This window comes from Bombina bombina, chromosome 5 (genome assembly GCF_027579735.1).
Source record: "Bombina bombina isolate aBomBom1 chromosome 5, aBomBom1.pri, whole genome shotgun sequence".
Classification (NCBI taxonomy): domain Eukaryota; kingdom Metazoa; phylum Chordata; class Amphibia; order Anura; family Bombinatoridae; genus Bombina; species Bombina bombina.
Window position 1 is genome coordinate 530,142,782 of NC_069503.1, and position 26,358 is coordinate 530,169,139.

A 26,358-nucleotide genomic window follows, 5' to 3' on the forward strand; every position below is an offset into this window, starting at 1 on the left:
CAGAGCTATCTCGCTTACCTCTAAGTTCAGGTAGTCTGGCAAATACCGCTGACAGTGTATTATCCATGACTGCCGCCATGTCTTGTAAAGTAAACGCTATGGGCGCCCTAGATGTACTTGGCGCCATTTGAGCGTGAGTCCCTTAAGCGGGAGTCAAAGGGTCTGACACGTGGGGAAAGTTAGTCGGCATAACTTCCCCCTCGTCAGATTCCTCCGGTGATAAAAATTTTTAAAGGACAGAAAATGATCTTTATTGCCTAAAATGAAATCAGTACATTTGGTACACATTCTAAGAGGGGGTTCCACCATGGCTTTTAAACATAATGAACAAGGAGTTTCTTCTATGTCAGACATGTTTATACAGACTAGCAATGAGACTAGCAAGCTTGGAAAACACTTTAAATCAAGTTAACAAGCAAATATAAAAAACGGTACTGTGCCTTTAAGAGAAACAAATTTTGTCAGAATTTGAAAAACAGTGAAAAAATGCAGTAAATCAAACGAAATTTTTACAGTGTATGTAATAGACTAGCAGAGCATTGCACCCACTTGCACATGGATGATTAACCCCTTAGTTCAAAAAACGGATAAAAAAAACGAAATAGACGTTTTTTAACAGTCACAACCAACTGCCACAGCAAGCTGTAGCCCTACCTTCCCCAATAAATGACTTTGGAAAGCCTTTGGGCCCTTTAGAGATGTCCTATAGCATTCAGAGGGCCTTTGAGGGAAGCTGGATGTCACAGTTTGTAATTTTAACTGCACCAACTGTAACTTTTATATTACAACAGTGGAAAGCCTCAGGAAACAGTTTCTAGGCAAAATTTAAGCCAGCCATGTGGAAAAAACTAGGCCCCAATAATGTTTTATCACCAAAGCATATATAAAAATGATTAAACATGCCAGCAATTTTTTATATTGCAATATCATAAGGGTATTACCTCTGGGAGTAAACATGATACCAGTCGTTATTAAATCACTGTATTCAGGCTTAACTTACATTAATCCGGTATCAGCAGCATTTTCTAGTGTTTTCCATCTCTAGAAAAAATTATAACTGCACATACCTGATAGCAGAATAAACTGCACGCCATTCTCTCTCTGAAGTTTTACTTCATCTGTGTAATCCCCTCAGACATATGTGAGAACAGCAATGGATCTTAGTTACAACCTGCTAAGATCATAGAAACCTCAGGCAGATTCTTCTTCTATTTACTGCCTGAGGAAAAATAGCACAACTCCGGTACTATTTAAAAATAAAAAACTTTTGATTGAAGAAAATAAACTAGCTATATTTAACCACTCTCTCCTACAACGTCCTTGCTTGTTGAGAGTTGCAAGAGAATGACTGGGTATGACAGTTAGGGGAGGAGCTATATTACAGCTCTGCTGTGGGTTTCCTCTTGCAACTTCCTGTTGGGAATGAGAATATCCCACAAGTAATGGATGATCCGTGGACTGGATACACCTTACAAGAGAAATAGCAATAAGAAACAAAACCTTCCAAGATAACAGCTTAATATCTATGGAGTGCATTGGCTCAAACAGAGCCTGCTGCAAAACTCTAAGAACTAGGTTAAGGCTCCAAGGAGGAGCAACCGGTTTAAACACAGGCCTGATTCTGACTTGGGCCTGACAAAAAGATTGAACATCTGGCACATCCGCCAGACGCATATGTAAAAGAATAGATAATGCAGAAATCTGACCTTTCAGAGAACAGACTGACAACCCTTTCTCAAGGCCTTCATGGAGAAAATACAAAATTCTAGGAATCCTGACCCTACTCCAAGAGTAGCCCTTCCATTCACACCAATAAAGGTATTTATGCCATATTTTATGGTAAATCTTACGAATAACAGGCATGCAAGCCTGAAGCATGGTATCAATAACTGATTCAGAAAACCCAGAACTAAGCGTTCAATCTCCAAGCAGTCAGCTTCAGAGAAACGAGATTTGAATGGAGGAAAGGACCCTGAGTTAGAAGGTCCTTCCTCAGAGGTAACCTCCAAGGAGGAAGAGATGACATCTTCACAACGTCTGCATAACAGAACCTGTGAGGCTAAGCTTGTCTAGGAAAGCGAATCTCAGGAAATTATGATGATCCCTGTGGATGGGAACATGAAGATACGCGTCCTTCAGGTCTATAGTCGTCATGAACTGACCTTCTTGGACCAAGGGAAGAATGGAACGAATGGTTTCCATTTTAAAGGACGGAACCCTGAGAAACTTGTTGAGACACTTTAGGTCTAAAATGGGTCAAAAAGTTCCCTCTTTTTTTGGGAACCACAAACAGGTTTGAATAAAATCCCAGACCTTGTTCTCTTACTGGAACTGGAACAATCACTCCCAGGGAGGAAAGGTCCTAAACACACTGTAAGAATGCCTCTCTTTTTACCTGATCTGCAGATAACCTTGAGAGGAGAAATCTGCCCTTGGGAGGACGAGATTTGAATTCTATTTTGTAACCCTGAGATACTATGTCCACAGCCCAAGGATCTGGGACACCTTGTATCCAAAAAAGGGAAAGTCTGCCCCCACCTAATCCGATCCCAGACTGGGGGCAGATCCTTCATGCTGACTTAGTCTCAGCTGAGGGTTTCTTTGATTGCTTCCCCTTGTTCAAAGACTGATTGGTTCTCCAAGAAGTCCTAGACTACTCCTGCTTAGAGGAGGGAGAGGAAGGCTTTGGACCTTTGAAGTTATGAAAGGAACGAAAATTACTTTGACGTCCTTTAGGTCTATTCTTCTTGTCTTGTGGTAGTAAGGACCCCTTTCCACCCGTAATTTCAGAAATTATTTCTGCCAGACTAGGACCAAACAAGGAGCTTGGTCTTGGAGGTAACATCAGTTGACCAAGATTTTAGCCACGGAGCCCTCCGGGCTAGAACAGTGAAGCCAGACATCTTGGCTCCCAGTCTAATAACTTGCATGTTAGCATCAGAGATAAAGGAGTTTGATAGTTTGAGAGCCTTAATCCTATCTTGTATCTCCTCCAACGGAGTCTCTTCTAAAATCAATTCAAAGCATCCCACCAATAAGATGCTGCACTTGCTACTGTGGCAATACAAACTGCAGGTTGCCATTGAAGACCTTGATCAACATACTACATCTTCAAATAAGCCTCCAGCTTTTTGTCCATGGGATCCTTAAAGGAACAGCTATCCTCAATAGGGATCATAGTTCTCTTAGCCAGGGTAGAAAAAGCCCCTTCTACCTTAGGCACCATGCGCCATAAATCTATCATGGAGTCAGCAACAGGAAACATCTTTTTAAAGACGGGAGACGGGGAGAAAGGTATCCCTGGCTTCTCCCATTCCTGTGTAATAATCTATGTCACGCGGTCTGGAACAGAAAACACTTCCCCAGAGGAAAGAACATCATAGTATTTGTTAAGCTTACTAGATTACTTAGGGTTGACAGCAACAGGAGAGTCAGAGTCATCCAAAGTAGCCAGTACCTCCTTTAATAACAAAGGTGTTCAAGCTTAAATCTGAAGTTTACTTCTTCAGCATCAGACAAAGGAATTATACTGTCCGAATCTGAGAGTTCACCCTCAGAGGCTACTGAGGTATCCTCCTCATCAGACTTATGAGGGAGGGCAACCTGCTTAGCAGCAGACAGGGCAGACACCTTACACTTTGAAAAAATGTTAGATTTCCTCTTGCACTTCCCCATCATGGGACAAGTAGATAAAGCCGCTGATACTGCAGAGGATATCTGTGCAGCAAAATCTGATCGCAAATAAACTCCTCCAGGAGGCTGAGAGGAACTGCAGGGCACTGTATGTGAAGCCGTGGAGGCTTGGGATGTTAGAGGAGAAAGCTGTGGCATAGGCTGAACAGCATCATCCTGAGAGACATTAGGCTCAGAAACAAAAAGTTTATCTTTACATTTCAAAGTCTTTTCTAAACATGAAGAGCAAAATTGTATAGGTAACACAATTTTGGCCTCAAGGCACAAACATTTATCCATAGGAGCAGACTCCTGTTCCATGTCCAAAGGTAAAAGAATTCCCAATAATTAAAGGAATTACTGATATATGAAAATGACACTCACTTTAAGAGAAAAAAAAAACTTTTAATCTCCTCAGCGCAATATTCAAAACAAATAAAAAGGCACCTCTACACCTCAGGCAGACTGAGGTGCCCTACCTTAACCTTCAATTCCCAAATTGTTAGGCATCAGCTGTACATCGATCAAAAAAACGATCCTACACCAAGAAGCTGTCAAAAATGACGCCGACCCACTCAGGAACTCAGTCGGGTGAGGGAGGGGTCACATGACCGGCAGAAAAAGAAACTGCGCAGCAATAACTAAAAGCACGCGTTTCTAGCAGCAACTGCCTAGTAAAAACTTGATACAACAAAGTAGAGCCCAACAATCACATTTCCTAATAAATAAAAGTTCCAATAAACTGAAACGTATATATAGAAAGCCTCAGAAAAAACATCCCATAACCGCATGGAAAGTTAACCCCTTAGTCTCCACACATAAAGTGCCTGCACCCTGCCCAAATAAATCCTTCCTAAAGGATTAATTATGTCCCAATAATTACTGCAGGAAAATCTTCTCAAGTGCAAGTCTCCAATGCCTTGAAGACAAAAGCACTTACGTGCAAATCCAGCTGTTCGGCAGGAAGACAGCTCACAAAGGCGTGACAGGACACGTACTCCTATCAGACCTGTAGAAAAAGAACAGAGTAACCAACTCTGGCTTTCTATACCAAGGGCAGCAGGCATGTAAGAAAACCAAGCAAGCACTACCTCACAACTTTCTAACGGCTTAAAATCCACCACTACCCTTACTCAAGAGATTGACATGGACCATGCTAAACCCAAATCCTTGCTTGCAGGGAAAATTACCCAAAAAGGAATCAATTCTTCAGACACCGAACGTCATCTCTTCCATTGACAGAGGCAAAGAGAATGACTGGGGGTTATGGGTAAGGGAAGTGACACTTAACAGCTTTGTTGTGGTGCTTTTTGCCTTCTCCTGCTGGCCAGGAGTGAATATCCCACTAGCAATTGGAATGACGTTTTGGACTCTCCATGTCTTAGGAAAGAAATATTTACACAATATTTATTTTTAATAAAGTGTTATACTGTGTATTTACTGTAAACATTTCATTTTTCTGCACACAGTGAAATATATTATATGCATTTATATACAGTATATATATATATAAATATATATTTATATATATCTACATATATATTTTACCCAAAAAATCAGATATTTCTAGAAGTATGTTATTTATAAATAAATACAACATATTCTGCTATGTGAAGAACATTGGAATTTGAAATATTTATATTTATTATTATAATGTCGGGTTAGCGCACAAGCGGCAGCGCAAAATACTGCTCCACTCGTAATCTAGCCAAAAGTGTGAAAGTTATTTTAGGGCTGGTCTTCAATGCATTTCTGCCAAGTAAACCACAGCAATCAACCGATCTCCAATGGCTCAAACTAGATTATTTACCCATCAGTGATTCAGCATAACTTTTTTTTTTTAATTTTAAATTAAAAACTTTTATCTGGTGCAGAGCTTGTTTAATGCTGGGAAGTGGTATCCTGGGGGTTGGGATAACACTCTAGTCCATGGTGTCCCACACATGCACATTACTCTCAATGTTTACAAAAGATGGGGACAGTATAAGAGGCACAAGGTTAAAATGTTGTTGCCATGGCAACCTGATGCTCAGTATTGGTCAAGCCCTGGAATTAACAATAAAAGGGCAACAAGTGGCATTCAATGTACTTCACATCTTTATATCTGAATGAGTTAAAATGTGTTCTTCTAAAAGTTAGTAATTAAAGGCATTGTTTAAAAAGACGAGTTAAATAACATTGTACAAGTCCAATAAAAAAATGCTTCTTGAATTGTTTGCCAGAAAGATTTAACTAAAGTATTATGGAACAGCATGAAACCATTTACTGAGAGCACAGGCAGAAACATGCAGTGTGTCCTACATATAAGAGGAAAACAGATAAAAGCATTTAGGGCTCTAAGGACCACCCTGTATGACTAAGTTTTCTGAAAACTGGCAACATTTTTTTTTTTTTTTTTTAAAATAGATCTCTGGTCCCTACTAAGCAGAAGTGGAGAGGACTGTCTGTATTTAACAGTGAATGGGGTTAAACACCGGTATTATGGTAAAGCCCTCAAGATATATAATCTGATTAAAAAAAATAAAAAAAATAAATAAATATATATATATATATATATATATATATATATATACATACACACACACACACATATATATATATATACACACACACATATATATATATATATATACACACATACACACACACAGTATATATATTACACACAGTTATATGATTATTTTTTTTTGCTTACATGTCTCTAATTGGAACTAAACTAGATTTAGATATGATGTTTTTCATAGATTTTAAAACAGTACCTGATTATCTTGTAAAGTAAAAACTGTATACATTTTGATGCAAAATCTGGAATAATAGTCTCATGATTTTGTTCAAATTTTATACTGGGGGTTCCTTTCCACATTCTTAAGGGTGCACCTTGGTGAGTGTTGCATAAAACTGGTCATATTAGTCTGTATCTGTTGCTAAAATTACAAATTTTTTCTCTGTGTATATACAGTTTAAAGCTATAAAATATACTTATATACATTCCTGATCTTACCTTCAGCCCAAGTCTTTTTCTCATAAATGTCTTCTATTGCATCAGCCACACCCTTCATTTTGCTTTCAAGCTTTGTCTGTACCAGGTGAAACTCCTCTTTGGAAGCCAGATGGTCTCCAGCAGTTTCCAGCATTGCTTGTAAAAAACACTTTCCTTCACAAAGAACATTATCAACTGCCAGTTTAAAAAACTGAAGGTAGTCTAGGTAAGCCTTGACTTGGTCCTGGTGTGTCCCAAGTGTAAGGTGAGTGGTAAACACTTCGCCATCATCCTTCAATTTACACGGTTCAGAATCTTCCATTTCCTCTACATTATCTGTTGTTGGTGTTAATGGTGAACTCTCTTCATTTTCCTCTGGCGCACCCTCTTCATTTTCCTCTGGTTGAAAAGAGATTAATTGTTGTAAAAATTTAACTCCGCATATGTCACACTGTGTACGGTCAACATCTGCCTTCTTGAATGTATCTGGAATGGATTCTTCAGCTTCCATTTGCCTCTTCATGTGTTGGTGATGCGCCCGTTTCCATTTTATACAGAAGCAGACAAGGAGAAGGACCTCATTAAGCTGACGCATAGCAGACTGCTTCTGTTGCACTTGTGAAGCCAGAGCTACAAGTGGATCAACTATGTCATTTTCTTGAGAGTCTTCTTGGTAGCTATTTTTTTTTGGGTGGGATATAATTGTGTACAGAGTACTGAGTTTGATCAAACTTTCTGAAAGAAAACATATCTTTATAGAGAATTCCATAAACTGGTCTTTTGCCATAATTGGCAACCTGACTCCAACGGCACTCTGCTAGACGCTCATCATCTCTCTGATTCAGCAGGCTTTGGAGAATGGTACAAACATCTTCTGTACTGCTTGCTTCAGCAACTTGATTCACAACATGAACAAGTCTATTAGGCACTCTTGATGGAAAATTGGCCTTCATGTGCTCAAGTTTTGTCTGGATTACTGGAAAATGTTTCCACAAAGTATAACTAGATTCTTCTTCAAGAACCCCTTCAACATTCACCATCATCACCAAGCAGAACACAATTGTTCTCTCGGCTTCACCTGAAGAAATACAGTCTATGTCATTGAATGCATCAAGAATCACATTGAATTGTTCTTCTTCTTCACCACACAGAACTTTGGCAAGGTAGAACAGATGATGTTTGAATTGTCTTGTGGCATGCTTCAAATCTTTTGGTGCATATTCCCACAAAATTGAGTGTGTATCATTTCGTCCATTTTTGATTAAGTTCCTTCCAAACATGAACTCCCAATGATAGAGTAAGGAAAGGTAACTTTTTGGGAGTAAAACCCTAATGTTAGAGTAAAGGCGCATCAATACAGCAGAACAAAGGATAAACTGAAACTCCAGTAGCATGATTGTATTTGCAATGCTTGGAATCAGTGGCTCAATACATTTCTTGATGAAAACATTCATAAATCTGAAAAAATATCTTTTGCACTCCTCTGGATTTTTTTTAATATACAGTTGTTCTACTGCACTTTGAAGAAGTCGAAAATAATGTATGTGTGTCTCCTTTATAGGACCATTGGTTGTGTCAGGCAGCAACATTGCAAATCTTCCTTCAAGTAGTATTTTTTCCCGTTTCTTTTCTTTTTTATTTATGTATTCCTTGTTATATTGCCATTCTTGGGCATCAACCAATGCTTCTAGTTTTTTGGGATAACCTGAAGACAAGGTGAAAACATACATTGCCTTTAGCCAGAGGTCAGTTGATTCTCTTCTTTGTTTTGTGTCTTTTTGATCAAAAAGTAATTCAATGTATTTATTCAGCATGGTCTTACATGGTTCTGGGAACCTGATACGCATATCCTGGAATTTTGCGCACACTACATTGTTTTCTGAAAGGATCCTTAAATGAAAATGCTTTGGAAAACACAAATTTGAAAGGGAATCACACAATCGAAAAACATTCAAATTTAGGAGGTCTTGGAGTTCACTTGAGACTTCTTTTGAAAATAGTTTTTTTGCTTCAAACATCAATCCACAGATAGTTATTAAATCTTTTTTAGAGAAAAGCATCTGTATAAGCTCATATCGATGCACAGGTTGGTGATAATCTTTGCAATTTTCATCTTCACAATTTAGACCTACGATATACTTTGGACAAATGTCTGGGTAAACATTTCTAAGCATTTTTGCAGAAATTTCAAAAAACCTTTTTAGAAGATACTTTTCTACCAACATATTGACATCCTCAATTGTCAAACAATACACAGTGTTACTGCTTTTTATGTCATTATTCTCAATGGTTTCTTCTGCAGTATTTAAAATTCTAGCACCTTCATGCAGAAGGATAGAGTACTGGTGTCCACTGATTTGCACAAACCCCAAAAAATCAAAACAAGACTTGATCATTTCCCTCTCTGCATTGCTTTTGGTTGCTTTTAATGCTTTGACCAAGTCTATCAGAGACAGTAATCCTGATGAAGCCATTCGAAGTACTGATGAATCAGACTCCTCATAATTTATACACTCAAACAGTGCTTCAACTACACCAGGGATGTGGGACAATTTAAAAAAAGTATTAAGGGAGTTTTTGATCATCTCAAAATCTCTCTCTACAATTCCTTGAAGAAGAATTGTCTCAGCAACAGCTGCTTGATTCTGTGCTTTTTCGAAGAGTTGAAGGGCCTCAGAGAGAACAGTTATTAGGTCAGTATCTTCACTGCTTTCCACAATAGCACGACGTGCTACAGCAAGCAAGCATGATGCTCTGAATGGATTTTGAGTTGTTAAGTCTGCAGCTTCCAATAGTTTTCCATGCTCCCTCATCAAAACAGCAGCGTCTTCACTTTGTCCTTTACTTTTAAGCAGCTCAGCTGCTTCACTCCACAGCTTACGTGTTTTCAGAAAGTACAGTTGGTCTTCTAGGTCAAGTTTTGACAAAACATCATTCATTTTCTTCAAATTTTTATTATGGAAATAATCTGCTGCGGCTTCCAAATAAAACTGATTGGATGTATATTGAAGTTGTACATCTGGTAGCTTCTTTTTGAGTCTGTAAAAAAACAAAAAACAACATTTATGTTTACCTGATAAATTATTTTCATTCGGAATGATGACAGTCCATAGAGCTCCATAACATGTGGGATATATTTATTGCTACTAGGAGGACAAGAACACGCACAATATCTTAAATTCCCTCCCATCTCTCCTCAGTTTAATGCATAGCCGAGCAGAGAGTAGGAAACATAGGTAGGAACGACAAAAGCAGGGTTTATAGAGGTGCAAATGAAAACTGACACCCAAAAAAACAGAATTTATGTTTACCTGATAAATTACTTTCTCCAACGGTGTGTCCGGTCCACGGCGTCATCCTTACTTGTGGGATATTCTCCTCCCCAACAGGAAATGGCAAAGAGCCCAGCAAAGCTGGTCACATGATCCCTCCTAGGCTCCGCCTACCCCAGTCATTCGACCGACGTTAAGGAGGAATATTTGCATAGGAGAAACCATATGATACCGTGGTGACTGTAGTTAAAGAAAATAAATTATCAGACCTGATTAAAAAAACCAGGGCGGGCCGTGGACCGGACACACCGTTGGAGAAAGTAATTTATCAGGTAAACATAAATTCTGTTTTCTCCAACATAGGTGTGTCCGGTCCACGGCGTCATCCTTACTTGTGGGAACCAATACCAAAGCTTTAGGACACGGATGAAGGGAGGGAGCAAATCAGGTCACCTAAATGGAAGGCACCACGGCTTGCAAAACCTTTCTCCCAAAAATAGCCTCAGAAGAAGCAAAAGTATCAAACTTGTAAAATTTGGTAAAAGTGTGCAGTGAAGACCAAGTCGCTGCCCTACATATCTGATCAACAGAAGCCTCGTTCTTGAAGGCCCATGTGGAAGCCACAGCCCTAGTGGAATGAGCTGTGATTCTTTCGGGAGGCTGCCGTCCGGCAGTCTCGTAAGCCAATCTGATGATGCTTTTAATCCAAAAAGAGAGAGAGGTAGAAGTTGCTTTTTGACCTCTCCTTTTACCAGAATAAACAACAAACAAGGAAGATGTTTGTCTAAAATCCTTTGTAGCATCTAAATAGAATTTTAGAGCGCGAACAACATCCAAATTGTGCAACAAACGTTCCTTCTTTGAAACTGGTTTCGGACACAGCGAAGGTACGATAATCTCCTGGTTAATGTTTTTGTTAGAAACAACTTTTGGAAGAAAACCAGGTTTAGTACGTAAAACCACCTTATCTGCATGGAACACCAGATAAGGAGGAGAACACTGCAGAGCAGATAATTCTGAAACTCTTCTAGCAGAAGAGATTGCAACTAAAAACAAAACTTTCCAAGATAATAACTTAATATCAACGGAATGTAAGGGTTCAAACGGAACCCCCTGAAGAACTGAAAGAACTAAATTGAGACTCCAAGGAGGAGTCAAAGGTTTGTAAACAGGCTTAATTCTAACCAGAGCCTGAACAAAGGCTTGAACATCTGGCACAGCTGCCAGCTTTTTGTGAAGTAACACAGACAAGGCAGAAATCTGTCCCTTCAGGGAACTTGCAGATAATCCTTTTTCCAATCCTTCTTGAAGGAAGGATAGAATCTTAGGAATCTTAACCTTGTCCCAAGGGAATCCTTTAGATTCACACCAACAGATATATTTTTTCCAAATTTTGTGGTAAATTTTTCTAGTTACAGGCTTTCTGGCCTGAACAAGAGTATCGATAACAGAATCTGAGAACCCTCGCTTCGATAAGATCAAGCGTTCAATCTCCAAGCAGTCAGCTGGAGTGAAACCAGGTTCGGATGTTCGAACGGACCCTGAACAAGAAGGTCTCGTCTCAAAGGTAGCTTCCAAGGTGGAGCCGATGACATATTCACCAGATCTGCATACCAAGTCCTGCGTGGCCACGCAGGAGCTATCAAGATCACCGACGCCCTCTCCTGATTGATCCTGGCTACCAGCCTGGGGATGAGAGGAAACGGCGGGAACACATAAGCTAGTTTGAAGGTCCAAGGTGCTACTAGTGCATCCACTAGAGCCGCCTTGGGATCCCTGGATCTGGACCCGTAGCAAGGAACTTTGAAGTTCTGACGAGAGGCCATCAGATCCATGTCTGGAATGCCCCACAGCTGAGTGACTTGGGCAAAGATTTCCGGATGGAGTTCCCACTCCCCCGGATGCAATGTCTGACGACTCAGAAAATCCGCTTCCCAATTTTCCACTCCTGGGATGTGGATAGCGGACAGGTGGCAGGAGTGAGACTCCGCCCATAGAATGATTTTGGTCACTTCTTCCATCGCTAGAGAACTCCTTGTTCCCCCCTGATGGTTGATGTACGCAACAGTTGTCATGTTGTCTGATTGAAACCGTATGAACTTGGCCCTCGCTAGCTGAGGCCAAGCCTTGAGAGTATTGAATATCGCTCTCAGTTCCAGAATATTTATCGGTAGAAGAGATTCTTCCCGAGACCAAAGACCCTGAGCTTTCAGGGCTCCCCAGCCCATCAGACTGGCGTCGGTCGTGACAATGACCCACTCTGGTCTGCGGAATGTCATCCCTTGTGACAGGTTGTCCAGGGACAGCCACCAACAGAGTGAGTCTCTGGTCCTCTGATTTACTTGTATCTTCGGAGACAAGTCTGTATAATCCCCATTCCACTGACTGAGCATGCACAGTTGTAATGGTCTTAGATGAATGCGCGCAAAAGGAACTATGTCCATTGCCGCTACCATCAACCCGATCACTTCCATGCACTGAGCTATGGAAGGAAGAGGAACGGAATGAAGTATCCGACAAGAGTCTAGAAGCTTTGTTTTTCTGGCCTCTGTCAGAAATATCCTCATTTCTAAGGAGTCTATTATTGTTCCCAAGAAGGGAACCCTTGTTGACGGAGATAGAGAACTCTTTTCCACGTTCACTTTCCATCCGTGAGATCTGAGAAAGGCCAGGACGATGTCCGTGTGAGCCTTTGCTTGAGGAAGGGACGACGCTTGAATCAGAATGTCGTCCAAGTAAGGTACTACAGCAATGCCCCTTGGTCTTAGCACAGCTAGAAGGGACCCTAGTACCTTTGTGAAAATCCTTGGAGCAGTGGCTAATCCGAAAGGAAGCGCCACGAACTGGTAATGCTTGTCCAGGAATGCGAACCTTAGGAACCGATGATGTTCCTTGTGGATAGGAATATGTAGATACGCATCCTTTAAATCCACCGTGGTCATGAATTGACCTTCCTGGATGGAAGGAAGAATAGTTCGAATGGTTTCCATCTTGAACGATGGAACCTTGAGAAACTTGTTTAAGATCTTGAGATCTAAGATTGGTCTGAACGTTCCCTCTTTTTTGGGAACTATGAACAGATTGGAGTAGAACCCCATCCCTTGTTCTCTTAATGGAACAGGATGAATCACTCCCATTTTTAACAGGTCTTCTACACAATGTAAGAATGCCTGTCTTTTTATGTGGTCTAAAGACAACTGAGACCTGTGGAACCTCCCCCTTGGGGGAAGTCCCTTGAATTCCAGAAGATAACCTTGGGAGACTATTTCTAGCGCCCAAGGATCCAGAACATCTCTTGCCCAAGCCTGAGCGAAGAGAGAGAGTCTGCCCCCCACCAGATCCGGTCCCGGATCGGGGGCCAACATTTCATGCAGTCTTGGTAGCAGTGGCAGGTTTCTTGGCCTGCTTTCCCTTGTTCCAGCCTTGCATTGGTCTCCAAGCTGGCTTGGCTTGAGAAGTATTACCCTCTTGCTTAGAGGACGTAGCACCTCGGGCTGGTCAGTTTCTACGAAAGGGACGAAAATTAGGTTTATTTTTTGCCTTGAAAGACCGATCCTGAGGAAGGGCGTGGCCCTTACCCCCAGTGATATCAGAGATAATCTCTTTCAAGTCAGGGCCAAACAGCGTTTTCCCCTTGAAAGGAATGTTAAGTAGCTTGTTCTTGGAAGACGCATCAGCCGACCAAGATTTCAACCAAAGCGCTCTGCGCGCCACAATAGCAAACCCAGAATTCTTAGCCGCTAACCTAGCCAATTGCAAAGTGGCGTCTAGGGTGAAAGAATTAGCCAATTTGAGAGCATTGATTCTGTCCATAATCTCCTCATAAGGAGGAGAATCACTATCGACCGCCTTTATCAGCTCATCGAACCAGAAACATGCGGCTGTAGCGACAGGGACAATGCATGCAATTGGTTGTAGAAGGTAACCCTGCTGAACAAACATCTTTTTAAGCAAACCTTCTAATTTTTTATCCATAGGATCTTTGAAAGCACAACTATCCTCTATGGGTATAGTGGTGCGTTTGTTTAAAGTGGAAACCGCCCCCTCGACCTTGGGGACTGTCTGCCATAAGTCCTTTCTAGGGTCGACCAAAGGAAACAATTTTTTAAATATGGGGGGAGGGACGAAAGGAATACCGGGCCTTTCCCATTCTTTATTAACAATGTCCGCCACCCGCTTGGGTATAGGAAAAGCTTCTGGGAGCCCCGGCACCTCTAGGAACTTGTCCATTTTACATAGTTTCTCTGGGATGACCAACTTGTCACAATCATCCAGAGTGGATAATACCTCCTTAAGCAGAATGCGGAGATGTTCCAACTTAAATTTAAATGCAATCACATCAGGTTCAGCCTGTTGAGAAATGTTCCCTGAATCAGTAATTTCTCCCTCAGACAAAACTTCCCTGGCCCCATCAGACTGGGTTAGGGGCCCTTCAGAGATATTAGTATCAGCGTTGCCATGCTCTTCAGTATCTAAAACAGAGCAGCCGCGCTTACGCTGACAAGTGTTCATTTGGGCTAAAATGTTTTTGACAGAATTATCCATTACAGCCGTTAATTGTTGCATAGTAAGGAGTATTGGCGCGCTAGATGTACTAGGGGCCTCCTGAGTGGGCAAGACTCGTGTAGACGAAGGAGGGAATGATGCAGTACCATGCTTACTCCCCTCACTTGAGGAATCATCTTGGGCATCATTGTCATTATCACATAAATCACATTTATTTAAATGAATAGGAATTCTGGCTTCCCCACATTCAGAACACAGTCTATCTGGTAGTTCAGACATGTTAAACAGGCATAAACTTGATAACAAAGTACAAAAAAAACGTTTTAAAATAAAACCGTTACTGTCACTTTAAATTTTAAACTGAACACACTTTATTACTGCAATTGCGAAAAAACATGAAGGAATTGTGCAAAATTCACCAAATTTTCACCACAGTGTCTTAAAGCCTTAAAAGTATTGCACACCAAATTTGGAAGCTTTAACCCTTAAAATAACGGAACCGGAGCCGTTTTAAACTTTAACCCCTTTACAGTCCCTGGTATCTGCTTTGCTGAGACCCAACCAAGCCCAAAGGGGAATACGATACCAAATGACGCCTTCAGAAAGTCTTTTCTAAGTGTCAGAGCTCCTCTCACATGCGACTGCATGCCATGCCTCTCAAAAACAAGTGCGCCACACCGGCGCGAAAATGAGGCTCTGCTTATGCTTTGGGAAAGCCCCTAAGGTATAAGGTGTCTAATACAGTGCCTGCCGATATTATTATATCAAAATACCCAGATAAAATGATTCCTCAAGGCTAAATATGTGTTAATAATGAATCGATTTAGCCCAAAAAAAGTCTACAGTCTTAATAAGCCCTTGTGAAGCCCTTATTTACGATCGTAATAAACATGGCTTACCGGATCCCATAGGGAAAATGACAGCTTCCAGCATTACATCGTCTTGTTAGAATGTGTCATACCTCAAGCAGCAAGAGACTGCATACTGTTCCCCCAACTGAAGTTAATTGCTCTCAACAGTCCTGTGTGGAACAGCCATGGATTTTAGTTACGGTTGCTAAAATCATTTTCCTCATACAAACAGAAATCTTCATCTCTTTTCTGTTTCTGAGTAAATAGTACATACCAGCACTATTTCAAAATAACAAACTCTTGATTGAATAATAAAAACTACAGTTAAACACTAAAAAACTCTAAGCCATCTCCGTGGAGATGTTGCCTGTACAACGGCAAAGAGAATGACTGGGGTAGGCGGAGCCTAGGAGGGATCATGTGACCAGCTTTGCTGGGCTCTTTGCCATTTCCTGTTGGGGAGGAGAATATCCCACAAGTAAGGATGACGCCGTGGACCGGACACACCTATGTTGGAGAAATAGAAAAGGGCAGATCCTATGGACTACCATCATTTTAAAATAAAATAATTTATCAGGTAAGCCTACATTTTGATTTCAGTTCTATAATGATGATAGTCTATAGAGCTTCATAACATGTGGGCTTAATACCCAAGCAGATAGTCTATGTTACAGAATGGGTGGGACATTTTTCTGGCAGTTCCTATTTATCAGACAATGCGGCTTGAAGGACTTTCCTGCCAAAAGCCTCTTGTGAAGAAGTGAAAACCTCAAGTCGGTAACATTTTGAAAAGGTATACAGAGAAGACTATGTTGCAGCTTTGCATATCTGCTCCAAAGATGTTTATTTTTGAAAGCCCAGGAAGTTGCAACTAATCTTGTAGAATGAGCTGTGATACGCTTAGGAGGCGACTTTCCCACCACCAAGGGCTCGATTTATCAAGGCCTCTCCTCCACTAAGACTGAAGGTTCTTACAAGAGAACCTGCAGTCAAGATTTATAAAGCAGCGGTCTCTACCCTCTTCTCCAACTCTTAAGAGGAAATTTTCAAATCTCCCCGGTCTCATCTGACCGGGGAGATTGACAGCTTCTGCATGCGTGTGATTGGCTGTGCGCGGGGAGGGGCGGGATTGCTGAATTCCACCAGCGGACTGCTGCCCACCAGAGGCGAGCTGGGGCGGATATGTACGCTTGAAAATCAAGCCCCAAGTAAGCCTTGTGAATTACCTGTTTGAGCCAAGAAGCCAAAGCTACAGTAGTACTTTTGCCTTTTACAAGTCCCAGAGTAATAAACAAACAAGCTGGAAGATTGTCTGAATTTCTTTGTAGCTTGAAGATGAAGCTCTAACTACAACAAGATGATGTAAAAGTTGTTCCTTTAGAATTAGCAGGATCTGGACACAAAGAAGGAACAACAATCTCCTGAGAAGATTGCTAACAGAAAAGCACTTTCTAAGATAAAAGTTTGATATCAATGAAATGCATCGGTTCAAATGGAGAACCTTGCATAACAGACAAAAATAGATTTAAAATCCAGGGCGGAGAAACGTCTCACAACTGGCCAAATTCTTACTAGCGCCTGGACAAAAGTCTGTATGTCAGGAAGCTTAGCGAACTTTCTTTTAAAGAGAACAGATAAAGCAGAAATTTGACCTTTTAGGGAGCTAGAAGACAAACCCTTGCCAAGGCCATCTAGTAAAAATGGAAGAATTCAAGGAATCCTTAAATCAATACCAAGAAAAACATATGGAAGAGCATGCCCTCCAAACCTTGTAATACATTTGTTGGGTAAGATGTTTTCAGAGTGTCAATAACTAAATCAGAGAAACCTCTATGTTTGAAAACTAGGCGATCAACCTCCACTCTGTTAAACTTAGAGATTTGAGATCCTGATTGAAACAAGGCCCTTGAGACAATAGATCTTGGAAAAAGCCATGGAGGAGATGAGGACATCTGCACTAGACCGCATACCATGTTCTGCAAGGCCAGCCTGGAGCAATCAAGATTACCAAGGATGACTCCTGTTTTACTTGAGGAATTACTCTAAAACAAAAGAAAAAATGGAGGAAGCAGGTATGCTAGATGAAAAATCCATGGATACACCAAGTCATTGATCATTTGAGCCTTTGGATCTATTGATCTTGCACAATATCTTGGAAGTTTATATTGGAAGATCTATGTTCGGTAGACGCCATTTGATAAAAAAATCACTCTCCAGGATTAACCAATTGACAGCTGTTCACAGCTGATATATAAACTGCTGATAGGAAACATTGATTGCTCTCTTCCCAAGACAGAATCTGAGACACTTTCTGCACAGCCTGTGAACTGCGGGTACCCCTTGATGCTTTATGTAGGTCACCGCTGTGATATTGTCAGACTAGAATCTGGAAAACTTTTCCTCTTTTAGAAGGGACCAGGATTGAAGAGCCCGAAGCCTGACTAATTGATCGGAGTTGCAGAATGTTGATTGGTAACCTCGACTCCTGCGCTCTTTGAGAATTCCACACCTCGCTCCAGCCTGAGAGACTGGCGTCTGATGTCACACTATAGCCTATAATGGTCGAAGGAAGGATGCCCCAAGGATCAAAGATGGACCTTTTATCCACTGAGAGAGATAAACAGATAGACATATAAATCAAGAGCAATCTGCAGTTCCATTTCCAGATAATCCTTTGACCACTAATTGAGCATAGATAGTTGAAGGGGTGGCAAATGGAGACGGGCAAACGGACCCGTGTCCGAAACTGCAACTATAGCACCCACTACCTCCATGGATTTGTGCTACTGATCGAAACTAAGCAAGTTAAAAGGGACAGACATGCCTTCTGAAGTTTTATTCTGCGTGATTATATAGAATAGACATATTAGGACTGAATATATAATGACACCCTTGTAGCAGGAGTTAAAAAACTCTTTGGAACATTGATTCTCCAACGTGGTCTTACAGAAACGATAGTAGCCTTTGAGTATGAGCAATAGCTAGAGGCAGGGAAGGGGCCTGCACTAAGATACTGTCCAGATTACGGGCAAATGAGATCCCCTGAGCCCTGATCACCGCTAACAATGCTCCTTTGTGAAGATACGAGGAGCTGTATGTACTGTCTGTCTAGGAAAGCAAACCTTAGGAATTGATGGTGATCTTTGTGGATAGGGATGTGCAGGGATGCATCCTTTAGGTCTGTAGTAGACATCAATTGACCCTGTTGGATTAAGGGTAAAATTGTGCAAATGGTTACCATCTTGAAAGTGGGAAACCTGACCAACTTGTTTAGAGTTTTCAAATCTAAAATGGGTCTGAAACTCCCTTTCGCCTTTGGGACAATGAACAGACTGGGAGTAAAACCCTCGACCCTGTTGAGACATAGGTACTAGGATAATAACTCACATATTCTCTAAATCCTGAACACATTGCATAAAGGCAGCTGCCTTTGCAGCAGGATTTTTGGGGACATAAGACTGATGAAATCGTCTTTGAGGAGGCCAGGAGCTATCCTGTAACCCTGAAATATGATGTTTTGAACCCAGGTTTCCTGGACGGATTGGAACCAGGCTTCCTCAAAAAGACTCAGTCTGCCCCCTGCCAGAAAAGAATCTGGACTGGGGTGCCACACTTTAAAGCAGATTTTGTATTGGCGTTGGATTTCTTGTTCTTTGCCTATGAAGAACCAGGCTTCAAGGCTGGCTTGGAGGGTTCAGGTTTTAAGAAGAGGATGACTTCTGATCTCCAGAGAAACAAAACCTATTAATTTGTTCTGTTTTCCCTTACATTTTTTATGCTGAGGGAGAAAAACTCCTTTCCCACCAGTAACAGTTTTAATAATTGAGTCCAAATCATAACCAAATAGAATCTTCCCTTGGAAGGAAAGAGACATTAACCTATTTTTTGAATCCATGTCTGCTGACCATGATTTTAACCATAAGGCCCTTACTGCATCACATATAAAAGCGTTCGCTATTTTAAGGGATTTAAAGCAAATCTGGAGATCCTCAGCAGAGGATTTTTCAGAAACCATTTTGGATAGAGAATCACACCAGAGGGCTCCTGCTGTGGCAACACAGGTGATAGATACTGCTGGTTTAAGCAGAAGACCTGTCTGAAGGAAGAGCTTTTTCAGTCCATTGGTTCCATGAAAGAGGTGCTCTCCTCCATGGGGATGGTAGTGCATGTGGAAATAGCTCCAATAACCTTGGGTATGGCTTCCCAGAATTCCACGTTCTGCTCTGGAATTGGATACATTCTCTTAAAACTGGAGAATGCAATACCAGGTTTTTTCCATTCTTTGACTATATAGTCCGAAACCAAATCTGGAACCTGGAATACCTTTGGAATCTTAGAAAGGTTCTTTGAAAGCAACATTTCATAGATTTACAGAGTTCTCAATACCTCAAGCAATAAAGTGTGGATATGTTCCTCTCAACCGGCTTACCAGGCACCAAACTGCAGCGGTATCCAGTAGAGAGCCCATCCAGTGCTTGTACAAGTACAGCAGAGGATATCTGAGTAAATACAGTTATTCCACAGGGGGAGGCCAAGGGACAGGTCCCTGTGACGCCTAAGGGTAGTTAAGGTTGAAATCCCTAGGGCGATATCTGCACGCATAACTGGGTATTCCTATTTTCCTGTATCATTCAGCTTGCGGGAAACCTCTTCTGTCGTCTTTATGAAATTGTCCCAGGAATAAGGGTCTCAATTTGATCTGAGCTCCCAAACATTAATCCAAAAGCAAGTAGTATTAACACCTCTATTCTCAACCTTCTCCTGGAGGCCAAGAACAAAACTGAGGAGAAATGGGAATTTAAGCTCTTGTGAGGGATCTTGGCCTCCTCCTAGTGGCAGGAAATATATCCCACATGTTATGGTGCTCTATGGACTATCATCATTATACGAAAGAAAAATTAAATAAATAAAAATGTTACACAATATAAAAAAGACATTTAAAATGCACATGAAATGGATTAGATTATTTGACAATTTGTATAGTATTTCACATTTTGAAAAGATGTTAATTTTTAAGAGATTGAACAGAAGTTTTGTAAAAGAGTCTCCTAAACTGATGCTAATTTTTTTTTGGGGGAAGTGACCCAATGTTAGACACAGCACCTTTGTTTTTCATTAAGTTACCCTCTTAAAGGGGCATGGTAAACAAGCTAGCATTTATTTGAAAGGGGAGCAGTTTAAAATATTTTCATGAAAAAGGAAATTTATTCTTACCTGATAAATTGATTTCTTTTACGATATACCGAGTCCACGGGTTTCATCCTTACTTGTGGGATATAATCCTCCTGTTAACAGGAAGTGGCAAAGAGCACCACAGCAGAGCTGCTATATAGCTCCTCCCTTAACTCCTCCCCCCAGTCATTTGACCAAAGGTATAGGAAGAGAAAGGGAAAAACTAAAAAGGTGCAGAGGTGACTGAAGTTTAGAAAAAATAAATCCTGTCTCAAATGACAGGGTGGGCCGTGGACTCAGTATATCGTAAAAGAAATCAATTTATCAGGTACGAATAAATATCCTTTTCTTTTACAAGATATACAGAGTCCACGGGTTTCATCCTTACTTGTGGGATACCAATACCAAAGCTTAGGACACGTATGAAAGGGAGGGACAAGACAGGAACCTAAATGGAAGGCACCACTGCTTGAAGAACATTTCTCCCAAAAAAAGCCTCAGAAGAAGCAAAAGTATCAAATTTGTAAAATTTGGAAAAAGTATGAAGGGAAGACCAAGTCGCAGCCTTACAAATCTGTTCAACAGAAGCATCGTTTTTAAAAGCCCATGTGGAAGCCACAGCCCTAGTGGAATGAGCCGTAATCTTTTCAGGAGGCTGTTGTCCAGCAGTCTCGTATGCCAGACGGATAATGCTTTTGAGCCAAAAGGAAAGAGAGGTAGCCGTAGCTTTTTGACCTCTCCATCTTCCAGAATAAACAACAAAGAGAGAAGATGTTTGACGAAATTCCTTGGTTGCTTGTAAATAAAATTTTAAAGCACGGACCACGTCCAGATTATGCAACAGACGCTCCTTCTTAGAGGAAAGATTAGGACACAAGGATGGAACCACAATTTCTTGATTAATATTCTTGTTTGAAACAACCTTTGGAAGGAATCCAGGTTTAGTACGCAAAACCACCTTATCAGAATGGAATATAAGATAAGGTGAATCACATTGTAACGCAGAAAGCTCAGAAACTCTTCGAGCAGAAGAGATAGCAACAAGAAACAAAACTTTCCAAGATAATAGTTTAACATCTAAGGAATGCATGGGTTCAAACGGAACCCCTTGGAGAACATTAAAAACCAAATGTAAACTCCATGGCGGAGCAATAGGTTTAAACACAAGCTTGATTCTGATTAAAGCCTGATAAAAGGCCTGAACGTCTGGAACATCTGCCAGACGCTTATGAAGCAAAATTGACAAAGCAGAAATTTGTCCTTTTAAGGAACTACCTGATAATCCCTTCTCCAATCCTTCTTGGAGAAAAGACAGAATCCTAGGAATCCTAACTTTACTCCATGAGTAGCCCTTGGATTCGCACCAATAAAGATATTTACGCCATATCTTATGGTAAATCTTTCTAGTGACCGGCTTACGAGCCTGAATCAGTGTGTCAATAACCGACTCGGAGAAACCCCGCTTAGACAAAATCAAGCGTTCAATTTCCAAGCAGTCAGCTGCAGAGAAGTTAGATTTGGGTGTTGGAATGGACCCTGAATGAGGAGGTCCTGTCTCAATGGCAGTTTCCAAGGTGGCAGAGACGACATGTCCACTAGATCTGCATACCAGGTCCTGCGTGGCCACGCAGGAGCTATTAGAATCACTGAAGCCCTCTCCTGTTTGATCCTTGCAATCACACGAGGCAGGAGAGGAAAAGGTGGAAACACATAGGCCAGGTTGAACGACCAAGGTACTGCTAGAGCATCTATCAGCACAGCCTGGGGGTCCCTTGATCTGGACCCGTAAAGAGGAAGTTTGGCATTCTGTCGAGATGCCATCAGATCCAATGCCGGTGTGACCCATTGATGAATCAAAGCAGCAAACACCTCTGGGTGGAGTTCCAACTCCCCTGGATGAAAAGTCTGACGACTTAGGAAATCCGCTTCCCAGTTCTCTACTCCTGGGATGTAGATCACAGAGAGATGGCAAGAGTGAGTCTCCGCCCATCTGATTATTTTTGATACTTCTATCATTGCTAGAGAACTCCTTGTTCACCCTAATGATTGATATACGCCACAGTCGTGATGTTGTCCGACTGGAATCTTATGAATTTGGCCGCAGCCAACTGAGGCCACGCCTGAAGCGCGTTGAATATTGCTCTCAGTTCCAGAATATTGATTGGCAGTTGAGACTCCGCCTGAGTCCACACACCCTGAGCCTTCAGGGAATTCCAGACTGCACCCCAGCCCAGGAGGCTGGCGTCCGTTGTTACTATAATCCAAGATGGCCTGCGAAAGCACATCCCCTGGGACAGATGGTCTTGTGACAACCACCACGGAAGAGAATATCTTGTCTCCTGGTCCAGATTTATCTGAGGAGATAAATTCGCATAATCCCCATTCCACTGCCTGAGCATGCACAGTTGTAGTGGTCTGAGATGAAAGCGAGCAAACGGGATGATGTCCATTGCTGCTACCATTAGTCCGATAACTTCCAAACACTGAGCCACCATTGGCTGGTGAAGGGACTGCAGAGTTCAGCAAGTATTTAGAATCTTTGATTTTCTGACCTCCGTCAGAAATATTTTCATGTTTACTGAGTCTATCAGAGATCCCAGGAATGGAACTCTTGTTTGTGGGACTAGTGGACTCTTTCCTACGTTCACTTTCCAACCGTGAGTTCTTAGAAATGACAACACGATGTCCGTGTGAGATTTGGACAGATGATAGGTTGACGTCTGGATCAAGATATCGTCCAGATAGGGCGCCACTGCTATACCTCGCGGTCTGAGAACCGCTAGAAGGGACCCTAGAACCTTTGTGAAGATCCTGGAAGCCGTGGCCAACCCGAAAGGAAGAGCCACAAACTGATAATGTTTGTCCTGGAAGGCAAATCTTAGGTACTGATGATGATCCTTGTGGATAGGAATGTGAAGGTACGCGTCCTTCAGGTCCACAGTGGTCATATATTGACACTCCTGAATCATTGGTAAGGTTGTACGAATGGTCTCCATCTTGAACGATGGAACTCTGAGAAACTTGTTTAGACACTTGAGGTCTAACATTGGTCTGAAGGTTCCCTCTTTTTTGAGAACCACGAAGAGATCTGAGTAGAACCCCTGTCCCTGTTCCAGCTTTGGAACTGGGCAAATTACACCCATCGTGTCAGGTCTTTTACACAGCGTAAGAACGCCTCTCTTTTTGTCTGGTCTACAGACAAACATGAAAGATGAAATCTCCCCCTGGGGAGACAATCTTTGAATTCCAGATGGTACCCCTGGGTCACAATCTCTAATGCCCAGGGATCCTGTACGTCCCTTGCCCAAGCCTGAGCAAAGAAAGAAAGTCTGCCCCCTACTAGATCTGGTCCCCGATCAGGGGCTGCCCCTTCATGCTGTCTTGGTAGCAGCAATGGGCTTCTTGTTTTGTTTACCTTTATTCCAGGCCTGGTTAGGTCTCCAGACTGACTTGGATTGAGTAAAGTTCCCTTCCTGCTTAGCAGAGGAACCGGGAGTCGAGGAAACACCTCTAAAATTTCGAAAGGAACGAAAATTATTTTGTCTACCCCTCGTCTTGAGGGATTTGTCCTGAGGTAGGGCGTGCCCCTTACCTCCTGTAATGTCAGAAATGATTTCCTTCAGCTCAGGCCCGAATAGGGTCTTACCTTTGAAGGGAATAGTTAAAAGCTTAGATTTAGACGATACGTCAGCAGACCACGACTTTAGCCATAACGCTCTGCGTGCCAGAATGGCAAAGCCTGCATTCTTTGCTGCTAATTTTGCAATCTGAAAAGCAGCGTCGGTAATAAATGAATTAGCCAATTTAAGAGCCTTAATTCTGTCTAGAATTTCCTCTAAGGGGGTCTCTACCTTCAGAGACTTTTCCAGGGCGTCAAACCAGAAAGCCGCTGCCGTAGTTACTGGAACAATGCAGGCTGTAGGAGAAAACCTTGGTGAACGAATAATTTCTTTAGAAGACCCTCTAATTTCTTATCCATAGGGTCTTTAAAAGCACAACTGTCCTCAATGGGTATAGTTGTATGCTTAGCTAGAGTGGAGATAGCTCCTTCTACCTTAGGGACAAGTTGCCAGGAGTCCCGCATGGCATCAGATATAGGAAACATTTTCTTAAAGTTAGGAGGGGGAGAAAACGGTATACCTGGTCAATCCCATTCCCTCTTAACAATTTCCTCAATTCTTTTAGGAACTGGAAATACATCCGTGTAAGTAGGCACTTCTAAATATTTATCCATTTTACACAATTTTTCTGGGGGAATTGTGATAGGATCGCAATCGTCTAGAGTTGCCAAAACCTCCCTGAGCAACAGGTGGAGGTGTTCTAATTTAAATTTAAAGGACGGAGTGTCCGAGTCTGTATGAGGAATGGGGTTCCCTGATTCTGAACATTCTCCCTCAGACATAAAATCCCTAACCCCCACATCAGAGCATAGTGAGGGTGCATCGGAAATGGGCACTAAAGCATCAGAAGGTTCAGCGTTTGCATCAAAACCTGACCTACTGCGTTTACCCTGCAAACCTGGCAGTTTAGACAGTACCTCTGTAAGGGTATTAGACATTACTGCCGCCATATCTTGTAAGGTAAAGGAAGTAGACGCACTAGAAGTACTTGGCATCTCTTGTGCAGGTGTTATTATTTCAGACACTTGTGAAGAATTAGGAGGCATGCCCTGGTTCTCTTCAGACTGAGAATCATCTTTAGACACACTTTCATTACCTAAAATATGATCTTTACAGTGTAAGGCCCTTTCAGTACAAGAAGGACACAATGTAAGGGGGAGGGGTTCCACAACGACCTCTAAACACATAGAACAGTGACTTTCTTCAATGTCAGACATGTTGAACAGACTAATAAAAACAGCACAAGTCTTGGAAAATCTTTATTATTTGAGAAAACGATTTTTGAGAAAACTGTTACTATACCGTTAAGGAAAAAAAGTGTACACAGATTCCCCAAAAGTGCCCAAACGTTATGCAAAATGACAAATTTTGATAGGGAAGGTACCTATTATGCTATAGGATGATAATTAAGGAGTCTGTCTAACACCCGGAGTAAACCTCTGCAAGCTGTCTCCTCCGGCTCTCACTGGGCACTGAGGCGCGAAAATTAGGCTCCGCCCATCTTCTACAATGGGAGTTAAGCATACCAAGCCGCATGGGAAGCGGTCTTTAGTAAAACAATGCCTTATACAAAAACAAGTGCCATGTGGAACCCCCATTCAATAAAACGTAGCAGCCCTTATGTAATAACAAATGTCTGCCAGGTTGAGTATCAAAATTACAGTGTCTCACAAGAAATAAAGTGCCATCATTTTTTCAGATTGAGTGTAAAAAACGTACTGTCTCTTATATGTTATTTTACACAGGGGACAAGTCCCATTCTGTCCGGACTACTGCTTACCCCTCTTGTATGTACCTTCATGTCTGTCAATTCTGAACCGGGTCTTCTCAGAATGAAAATAGACTGCACATACCTCAAAGCTGCTTGCAGCAACAAACACTGAAGATTTCTCTGTATTCCTCTTGTGGGAAGTAAACATTGATCTCAGTTACAACTGCTGAAATCATCAGACTCAAGCCAGAATTCTTCTTCCATGTTCTGTCTGAGGATAAATAGTACACTCCGGTACCATTTGAAAATAAAAAATTCTTGCTTGAAGAAACTAAAAACTAATATTTTATCACCTCTTAAACTTTACCTACTTCCTATGAAACATAGGCAAAGAGAATGACTGGGGGGAGGAGTTAAGGGAGGAGCTATATAGCAGCTCTGCTGTGGTGCTCTTTGCCACTTCCTGTTAACAGGAGGATTATATCCCACAAGTAAGGATGAAACCTGTGGACTCGGTATATCTTGTAAAAGAAAATGGTTACGTAAAAGGGTTTTAAATTTAGTGTGAAACTTA

The 26,358-nt window shown here is 41.6% G+C and overlaps 1 protein-coding gene across 1 annotated transcript in view; it reads right to left on the minus strand.

Moving 5' to 3' along the window:
• LOC128660548 (TPR and ankyrin repeat-containing protein 1-like) overlaps window positions 1–26,358 on the minus strand; it is a 327,764-nt gene that overhangs the window by 42,919 nt on the left and 258,487 nt on the right. The window contains 2 exon segments of the mRNA XM_053714460.1: window positions 6,674–7,343; window positions 7,345–9,691. Of these exon segments, the coding sequence (XP_053570435.1) occupies window positions 6,674–7,343; window positions 7,345–9,691 (3,017 nt within the window).